The sequence below is a fragment of the Mustela nivalis genome, assembly GCF_964662115.1.
Source record: "Mustela nivalis genome assembly, chromosome: 9".
Taxonomy (NCBI): Eukaryota; Metazoa; Chordata; class Mammalia; order Carnivora; family Mustelidae; genus Mustela; species Mustela nivalis.
Genome location: NC_139028.1, coordinates 22,679,523 through 22,690,154, shown reverse-complemented (window position 1 = coordinate 22,690,154; position 10,632 = coordinate 22,679,523). Strand labels below are relative to the sequence as shown.

Below are 10,632 nucleotides of genomic sequence, written 5' to 3'. Positions count from 1 at the left end.
TGACCTACTGCAACGGGGTACCTGGGCTCTCAAAGGGCCAGGCTCTACAGGTTCCAGGGTTGTGGCAGCAAACCTCCGCCTCCTCCTCCCTCCTGGCAGGAGCCACCTTCTAAATATATTGTCCGCCTGCTCTGCTGTTGGGGACACTGCTGCCCCGAGTTCAGACACCTCTATCTACATCGTTGTGCTTTACACATTTTGCAACAAGTATTCATGCACGGTAGTGCTGGGACGATTAAAAATAACGTTTCAGATGGGGCCAGAGAGGACGCTAAACGTCTCCTCTGACAAAGAAGGAGAACAGAAGGAAGCCTGAGCTGCCCCTGAGCAGCAGGAAGCGAGGCTGGGTGGGTGGGGTCACTGCCTCCCTGGGCAGCTGGATGCTGTCTCTCTTTCGCCAGCTGTCCTGAGCTCGGGCTTCAGTTTCCAGTGCGCAGCAACCCTGGGTGCTACCCCCTTCCAGGCAGGCACAGGTGCAAGGGCAGGCCTTGACAGTCAAGGCCCAAGTGCAGCCTGGCTCCAAGCCCGCTCAGTGTGCTTTCCAGAACCCGCATGCCCTCCTGGCAACGCAACAGGTTCCAGAAGTCAGGAATGTGCGCTATGTACCATCAGGCTTCATTACCAGTGTCCTAATACATGCTCGGAAGAACCGGAAGCCCCACCTCCCACCAGCCAAGAGGGGCCAGGGTTTAAGGAACAACCTCTTAAGCCTGGCAGAATCCTGAAAAACCAGTCTCCAGTTTAACTTCTTAACTGGGACCCAGGCCCAGCTCTTCCTCCCACTTAGACTAAAGAGACTAAAATCTGGTGACAAAGGCGCTGTGGCCCAGCAGTCACCTCTACCATAGCACAAACCCAAGCTGGCCTGGAGACTCACGTGTGGTGGGCTCGCCTTCCAGAGACAACCAGCCAAAAGAGGAGCTGGCATTAGAGATGTCGGAGAGGGTCCGGCGCGCCAGCACAGCCGGCACTGGCGGCTTAGGGACGTCATAGCCGTCTTCCTCATTTTCTGATCCCTCAGGGCCGGCGCCCCCATGGCCTGTGGCCAGACTCCCTTCCCCTAGAGAAAAAAGTGTGTGCTGTTACCAACTTCTTACACACGTGTGACAGCTCATGCAGAGAAATCCATCAAAGTTACCGACTCCCTCCCAGGCCAACCACTATGTGAAGCCCTGCGGCTGGAGATAAAAGAACAGAGAAAATGCAGTCTGTGCCAATCCCGAAGCTATGCTCTCCTGAATGGGGCAACGTCTACCCCTGCCAACAGTGACGGCCGCTGACGCCAAAGACTCAGCGCCATTTTATGGCACCTGTTCAACATCGCTATCGACATGTCACCTTGGAGCACCAGCTGAAGAGCCTGTGTGTGCTGCCTTCTTGGACTTTCCACTTGGAAAGCTAGTTGATATGGGAATAGAGTGTTCACCACCCACACACAAAAGAATTTCCTCAATGCTAAAAAGCAAAGAAAATAAAAGGGAGCTGTCAGCACTGCGGGCCCAGGCCCCATAACCCCAAATGTCTCGAGGCCCGGAAAGGATGAAAAGGGAACTTGCTGTGGGAACAGGAAATGAAAGAGAGGAGAAGGTTTTGCTGCCCATGGATCAAAGATATTTTGCAAAGGAAATTATTTAAAAGAAGTTTTTGCTAAGATCAAGCTGTCCCAAATGGCCAAATATTACAGGTTCATTCCTATGACACAGCAATGATCTTCCAAGTGGCAGGACAGCTACTCACCGAAGGAGCTGCTCTCCGTGGCTGATGGCGTCGCCTGGGACTGAATATTATACATTGCTTCGTATGTACAGCTATCGATCGGCTGGTCACAGTCACATGCTCTGAAGCAGAAGGAACGGGGCAGATGATCTTCACAATAGAACTCTGTTACCTGCAAACTTATTAACACTCATCTGGTCTACACTATTCTAGACCCAGAGTCTATCAAGACAACACATACTCCTTTTGCCAGAATCACTAACAAACATCCCAAGACCGACTCTTCTGATGCATAATAGAGGAGTGTTTTTGAAATGAACATGACCATGAGGAAGTGTAAGTGGGATCGCCTACAGCTGGAAGAGACCAAACACTAGGGGCCGCATACAACCGTCCGCTTTAACTCCGGCCGGTGACATCACACAGGCAGCAGCCAAGCAGGTGAATGGTGTCACCCCTGCTCCCAGGTGGGACTGTCATGTACGTACCGTGAACTCTGGCCGGTCTCCAAAGGCCGTTTCCCATCTGGCTTTGGAAGCCCCAGAGGCCTGGAGGAGGGGGTCATATACTCCGTGTCCTCCTCACTTTCACACTGCTCCCCGGGGAGCAGCTTTGGCACAGGAAGAGGCCTGGAAGAAGAAGAATAAAAGAGAAAGAAACTGAAAACTAACATGCTGCTAAACATGTAAGTATGAAATGACTGTCTTCAACCAGGCCACGACTCAAATCTGACAGAGCGAACGGATGGCACCTAAGGAACTACTCCTCCTCCCAGCCAAGAACAGTCGTTATTACAAAAGGCACTAACAGATCTCTGCTCTCAGCTGACCACAGGTGCAGCTGCGCTGAGCTGGGCTGCAAACGGGGGCAGTACTTGATACTCGTGAGTCTCCATCCCCAGGTAAGTCGGGAGTCCCCATCCCATATGCTAGGAACCTGTACCGAGTCCCCACTCCAGAATCTACCTACAGTTTCAAAGAGTTTACAGATTGTCAAAAGCCTTCTTGTTTGTTATCTTATAGTATAAACACCTTTTCTCCTCGTTTGATATAAGAACCATCTGAAATAAAAGAGATCAGGTGCCTTGCTAGCTTAGCACCAGATCTGAGACCAGACTTACCAGACTTCCCATCCTGACTCCTGCTTCAGGGATCCGGCCATTATACCCAAAGGGGGTACAAGCTCCCACCCAGAAACTTTTTTTTTTTTTTTTAAGATTTTATTTATTTGACAGAAATCACAAGCAGGCAGAGGCAGGCAGAGAGAGGAGGAAGCAGGCTCCCTGCTGAGCAGAGAGCCCGATGTGGGGCTCGATCCCAGGACTCTGAGATCATGACTTGAGCCGAAGGCAGAGGCTTAACCCACTGAGCCACCCAGGCGCCCCTCACCCAGAAACTTTTGAACTGAAACTTCTACTACTACCTGCCCCGAAACCAGACAAAGACAAAAATAACAAGACAAAACAAATCCACAAAATTGATAAACACACAGGTGTACACAGGCACACAGACACAAAGGCTACTGGGAATGTGAGTTAAAGAGAGCATCTCCCCCATCCCCTTTACTCTGTCCCCGTGCATCTGAAGCAGTCTGCATCTAGTGGGAACACCTACGGGGTTTGCCCGTGTTTACTCAGTGTTTGTTTTTCCCAATTATGAAAGCAGCGGCTAATTATAAGACACTTAAATGCCAAGGAAACCTAACACAGACAATCCCTAAAACATAATCGGAGATTTTGTTTTTCTCATGTCCTCGTGTTACTTTCTTTGCACACAGCATGCTCAGGTTTTCAGGTGGAACTGTATTAGTATCTACAATTTACTCTGAAACATGTCCAAAAAGACAGACTTATGGATGTACAGAAGTACAGACAGAGCAGTGCCTGGCTGGCTCAGTCATGGAGCATGTGATGCTTAATCTCAGGGTTGTAGGTTTGAGCCCCACACTGGGTGTAGAGATTATTAAAGGAAAAAAAAAAAAAAAAGGATAGACAGAAATGCATGATAAAACAAAGATAAAAAAATGCTTATCAGTAGAACCCAGGCGGGGAATATATGGATGGTCACGGTGAAAATCTTTCACCCTGACTCTATGCTTGACACTTTTCATGTAATAAATTGTTTGTGGGAAATCCCTATAAAGATTAAAGAAAAATACCAAGTTTTGGGGAAAATATAGGGAAATGGACACTTTCTTAAAGAGTTTTAGAAATAAGAAATTAGTAAAACTTTTCTGGAGTGTAATTCCCCAAAAATATATAACCAAACATGCATACCCTTGGACTCAGAAATTCCACTTCTAAGAATTTTCTCTAAGAAAATAATCAAGAATATTCACTACAGTACTATTAATGACACTGAAAAAAAAAAAAAACAGGTTACAACCTATCAAATAATAATGTACTGAATAAAGGAACTTTAAAAAAAATATTTGAGAGAGAGAAAAAGAGGGCGAGAATGAGCATGTGCATATGGTGGGGGGGGTCGGGGAGGTGGGGGACAGAGGGAGGGAGAGGGAAGGAAGGAAGAATCCTGAAGCAGACTCTGTGCTGAGCTTGGAGACTGATGTGGGGTTTGATTGCATGACCTGAGCCAAAACCAAGAGCTGGACACCTGACCAAGTGCACCACCCAGACGCCCCAGTAGGTGGAAATTTCTGAACCTCACCCACAGTAATGGATGGAACAGCCAGACAGAAGCATGGAGACAGTACTAAAACAACATATAAACCGATCAGCTCTAACAGACATAGACCCGACACTCCACTCAATAGCAGCACACGTTCTTCTCAAGTGCACAGGGACAGTTTCTGATAGACAGTATGTGAGGCCACAAATTAAGTCTTAACAGATTTTAAAAGACATGCAAAGTGTCTTCTCTGACCACCATCTCATCAAATTAGAAATCAGTAACAAAAGTGAGACTGAAAATTCTACAAAATTGTGAAAATCAAATAATACATTTTTTTTAAAGATTTTATTTATTCATTTGACAGAGAGAGAGAGATCACAAGTACACAGAGAGGCAGGCAGAGAGAGAGGGGGAAGCAGGCTCCCCGCCGAGTAGAGAGCCTGATGTGGGGCTCGATCCCAGGACCCTGAGATCATGACCTGAGCCGAAGGCAGCGGCTTAACCCACTGAGCCACCCAGGCGTCCCATCAAATAATACACTTTTAAACAGCCAACGGATCAAAGAAGAAATTACAAAGGAAATTAGAAAACACTTAGAGGTGAATGAGACCAAAAACACGACACACCAAAACCTAAAGTAGTGCTATATTTATAGCATTGATGGTTCCCGTTAAAGATAAAAAAAGATCTCAAACCAATCTAACCTTACAACTTAAGGAACTCAAAAAGAATCAACCAAAACCAAGGCTCGTGGAAGGAAGGAAGCAATGAAGACTAGAGCAGAAGTAAATAAAATACAGGAACTGGGGCGCCTGGATGGCTCAGTCGGTGAGGCGACTGCCTTCAGCTCAGGTCATCATCTCAGGGTCCTGGGATGGAGCCCCACATCAGGTTCCCTGCTCAGTGGGGAGCCTGCTTCTCCCTCTGCCTGCTGCTCTGCCTACTGGTGCTTGCTCGCTCTCTCTGTCAAATAAATACATACATAGGAGAAAAAAACCCCACAACAAGAGAGAGTAATCAACGAAAACAAAAGTTAGTTCTTCAGAAAGAGCAATAAAACTGACAAAACTTGTCTAGCTTTGTGTCACGATGTCATTATCATAATCTTCATGTCAATATCTAGATGGATTAAGAAAAAAAGAGAGAAGACTCCAATTCCTAAAACTCAGAAACTAAAAAGTGGGGACATTACTACCAATTCTACGGAAATAAAAAAGATTTTAAGAAAGTAGTAAGAATAGTTATATGCCAAAACAATGTGTAACTTAAATGGACAAATTCCTAGATACACAATACTTCCGAGGACTAAATCACAAAAAAATTGAGAATCTGAAGAGACTTACAGGAGACGAATTCAGTAGTCCAAAACCTGCCAACAACAATAAGCCGTGTACCTGATAGCTTCTCTAGTGAATGCAACCAAGTGTTTAATACAAAACGAGTACGAATTCTTTTTTTGGAAAGACTTTATTTACTTGGGAGAGACAGAACGAGAGAGAGAGAGCATCACAAGAGTGGAGACAGAAGGAGAAGAAGGCTCCCACTGAGCAGGGAGATCATGACCTGAGCTGAAGGCTGACGCCTAACTCAATGGACCACGCAGGCACGCCACCAGTTCTTTTCAAATTGCTCCAAAGACCTGAAGAAGGAACACTTTCTAACTCATTCTGCGAGGATGGCACAATCATGACACAAAGCCAGACAAGGACACAACAGGAAATCAACACACCAATGTCCCTTATGAACACTGATGCAAAAGTCCACAACAAAATTCCAGCAAAAAGAAATCAGCAGCACTCAAGAAGGATTATGCACCATTATACATCAGTGGGATTCACACCTGGAATGCAAGGATGGCTCAACAAATGCAAGTGGATTAATATAAATACAGCAGGTCAACAAAAGGGAAAAAAACCCCACACAATCATCTCGGTTGATGCAGAAAAGCATTTGACAATATTTAACACCCTTTTAGACAAAAACACTCAACTGAAATAGGAATAAAAGTACCTAAACATAACAAAAGCCATATATGAAATGCCCACAGCAAGGACGATATGCAATGGTGAAAGACTGAAAGCTTTTTCTGAAGGATCAGGAACAAGGCAAGCATGTCCACTTTCACCATTCCTGAGTACTCAAGAGAGTACTGGAATTTTTTCTTTTTTTTTCCTCTTTTTTTTAGATTTTATTTATTTTATTTGTCAGATAGAGAGGAAGTATAAGCAGGGGGAACGGCAGGGAGAGGGATAAGCAGGCTCCCCGCTGAGCAGGGAGCCCAATGCAGGACTCAATCCCAGGACCCCAGGGTGACGGGAGCCGAAGGCAGACGCTTAACCGACCGAGCCACCCAGATGTCTCAGTACTAGAATTTCTTTCTTTTTTTTTAAAGATTTTATTTATTTATCAGAGAGAGAGAGGGGGGAGAGCGAGCGAGCACAGGCAGATAGAATGGCAGGCAGAGGCAGAGGCAGAGGGAGAAGCAGGCTCCCCACTGAGCAAGGGGCCCGACGCAGAACTCGATCCCAGGACGTTGGGATCATGACCTGAACTGAAGGCAGCTGCTTAACCAACTGAGCCACCCAGGCGTCCCTCAGTACTAGAATTTCTAACCAGATCAACAAGGCAAGAAAAATAAAAGGCAATCATATCAGAAAAGAAGAAAAATTATCTCCCCGTTTGCAGATGATATGATCTCATATACAGAAAAGCCTAAAGATGCCACAAAAAGGGCACGGGAAACAGTATGGTGGTGTCTCAAAAAATTAAAAATAGGATTACCATAGGATCCAGGAATACTACTACTGCGTATATATTCAAAAGAATTGAAAGTAGGGCCCTGACCAGTATCTGTTCACCCACATTCACAGCAGCATCACTGCAACAGCTAAAACGTGAAAGCCACCCCAGTCTCCACCCACCGATGAACGGATAAGCAGAAAATGGTACGGGAGTCACCCTTTATCTGCAATTTTATCTTCTGTGGTTTTACTTACCCATAGTCAGCTATGGTGTGGAAGCAGATGATCCTCCTTCTGATGTATTATCAGAAGGTCAACAGTAGCCTAACACTACATCCAAATGCCTACATCACCCCCCTCACTTCTTATCAGAGGCACTTTACCTCACATGACCACGAGAAGGGGGAGTACAGTACGGTATCCTGAGAAAGACCACATTCATACAACTTCTATAGCAAACTGTTCAACTGTTCTATTTTATTTTGTTGTTGCTAATCTCTTACTGTGCCTAATTTATAAATTAAACTTTACCATGTATATACGTATATATGTATATATGTATGTTAGGAAAAAAAACCAGTGTACATATAGAGTTCAGTACTATCCCTGGTTTCAGGCATTCAGGGGGCCTTGAAAGGTATCCCATGCAGATAAAGGGGGGGCAGGACTGTATATACATACACTGGAATATCACTCTGCCTTACAGAGTAAGGAAAGTCTGCCATATTCTACAACATGGACAAGAACATTATAAGTAAATTAAACCAGTCACAAAAAGACAAATACTTGGGACGCCTGGGTGGCTCAGTTGGTTAAGCAGCTGCCTTCGGCTCAGGTCATGATCCCAGCGTCCTGGGATCAAGTCCCACATCGGGCTCCTTGCTCCGCAGGGAGCCTGCTTCTCCCTCTGACTCTGCCTTCCACTGTGTCTGCCTGTGCTCGCTCTCGCTCGCTCTCTCTCTGACAAATAAATAAATCTTTAAAAAAAAAAAAAAAAAAAAGACAAATACTGTATGGTTGCACTTACAAGTGGTATTTAAAGTAGTCAAAATCCTGAAGACAAAGCCTAACAGTGGCTGCCAGGGGCCGGGGCAGGGAAGGACGGGGAGCTCAGTATGTGCAGGATTTCAGTTTTACAAGATGAAGAGTTATGAGCACGGATGATGGTGATGGTTGCATAATGTGAATGCAATTAATACCACTGACCCGTACACTTCTAAGTACGATGGAATATGCATACATTTTTAGAGAGGGAGAAAAGGAGAGGGGGAGGGGCAGAGGGAAGAGAGAGAATCCCAAGCGGACTCCATGGCCCAGGTGGAGCTCAGCGCAGGGCTCAATCCCACAGCCCTGAGATCATGGCCCGAGCTGAAACTAAGAGTCAAGACACTTAACCGACTGAGCCACCCGGGTGCCCCAAGATGGTGTATTTGGTGTGTACTTTACCATACATACTAAGAATTAAGAATCAAACTTAAAAATTGTAAGAATGATTAAGTTTTTTTTTTTTTTTTTTTTTTTAACAGAAGTCAACAAAACCAAAACTGCTTCTTTGAGAAGATTAATAAAATCACTAAGCCCAGCAAGGCTGATCGATGTACATGGACATAGAGAAAAGAGGAGACCAAAACCAAGGATCTAGTTTTGAGCTGATACAAACACAGATCAGCTTATACTTTCTTCCTCAGGCCGCTGTGGGCTCCCTATGCTCTGTGCAGAGGCTGTTGGTCAGCGGGAGCACATCCCCTATGCGGGCTGTGGCCTTGTACTTACCGGGCGGCCAGAGAGTAAATGGCATTGGCCGATGCAGAAGGTTTGATTTTGGGGTGCTCGCACTCTGAACCTGCTAATGGGTTGTTATTCACATTCTGGAAAGAAAAGTGAGAAAGAACCTTCTTAACACGACTCAGTGTCTCCTCTTCCTTCTCCAACCCCATCAAAATAGTAAGAACAGTAACACAGACCCAAACCCCGCTCTCAACGCCACTCACACATTACTACATCTGACCCCAAAGCAGAGTTACTTTCAGGCTCTGAACAAAGTTCAAATGTCAGGGTGAGGAAGACAGAGATCTAAAAAGAGCCAAGGAAATGGGGGGGTTTTGTTTTGACTCTAGAAGATTTGAGGAAATGGGCTGTGGATACAAATACCCTTTCTAGCTTTAAAAACCTACACCTCTTTCTAAAGTCACCAGAAAGCCGGACCTAATTCACTCTCACGAATTAAATGGCCTGTCACTCAATGCCACTTGCAAGTGACCATCCCCCTTCTCTTGCCACCAAGCAGCAGCACCCAGTTCACGTGAGGGCTCCGCCATGTTCCAAACTTCACTGCTCACAGGTTTTTCTCCCCCTTTTTTTATTTGTCTGAAGGGGACTGGCAGCATTACTATGTAGTTATACTGCTAAATGACCTTCAACTATTTGTGTAGCACATAAGAAATAACACTGCTCACATACACAAGGGAAAGCAGGTCAATGAAATGTGCACCAGCGCATTCTCCCTCTTGCTTACTTCACGCCATACTCTCCCAAACTCACCTGCCTCCCCCTCATCCTCGAAGGGTCTCCCTCAGAATCAGCACAGCTCACTCTCAACAAGCACTCCAGATCTTTGCTCAGAATTGTACCCCATCCCTCGATGTACCCCCAACCCCAACATCAACGGTCTCAATACCCCTTTTTTTCCTGCTCTTTTTCTCCATAGCTCTCATTAGCATCCAATGTCCTTTTTTTTATTAAATTACCACGTTTGTCTTTACTCCATTAGAATGTAAACTTTGTGAGGGCAGGATTTATTTTGTGGAGCGCACACACAAATGAACCAACAAAAGAACAAATAAGCCTCCCCACCCCCAGGTTTGGAACCCTTAACTCATGCTTATACAATGAACCACTAACCTTCTCTCAATCTACTCTCTTAGCAATCCATTTTTGCATACTACTACTGGATTTATCTCCGTAAACCATCATTTTGCTCATGTCATTCCCCTAAATTTAAAACCTTCAAATGCTCATCTCCTACCAAATAAATTCAAACTCTTTTGGCCTTGATGGGATTTTCGAGGTCCTCCAATCTAGTACTAATGCCCCTTTCTAGACCTTGTCCCTCCTCCGACATACAAAACTTCTGCTCCACTCAAATTACATTACTTCTAGTTCCACAATATACCTCAAGCATCTGTGTCATTGTACTCATGACCTTCACAATATTCACTTTGGAAAGAACACTTTGAATTCAAATGTCATTTGTTCCATAAAGCCCTCATGATTGCTCTATTTGGAAATAATCTCTTCTTTCTCTACAACTTCAATGCTTTCTATTTATAATACACTATATGAATCCAGCCATACATACACACACATACACACACACAGGTACACACGCGTACCTATCGCATTATTGGCAAACATGCTTTATCTGTTCTACTCTAGTAGTATACTTCTTGAGAGTATATATACACACGCCTGAGGACAGGGATGTTTCACTGTCTCGGAATCCTGCACAAAACCTATCACAAAACTCTGACCCATTCAACGTCATG

General features: G+C 45.1%; 1 protein-coding gene across 2 annotated transcripts in view; it reads right to left on the bottom strand.

The window, feature by feature from the left end:
* The window catches only part of CBL (Cbl proto-oncogene), an 82,587-nt gene that overhangs the window by 8,359 nt on the left and 63,596 nt on the right, over window positions 1–10,632 (bottom strand). For both annotated transcript variants that reach the window (XM_082683575.1, XM_082683576.1), the window contains 4 exons: window positions 8,861–8,955; window positions 2,205–2,345; window positions 1,738–1,838; window positions 878–1,060 (listed from right to left, as the gene is read on the bottom strand). In XM_082683575.1, the coding sequence (XP_082539701.1) occupies window positions 878–1,060; window positions 1,738–1,838; window positions 2,205–2,345; window positions 8,861–8,955 (520 nt within the window). The remainder of the gene's footprint in view (window positions 1–877; window positions 1,061–1,737; window positions 1,839–2,204; window positions 2,346–8,860; window positions 8,956–10,632) is intronic.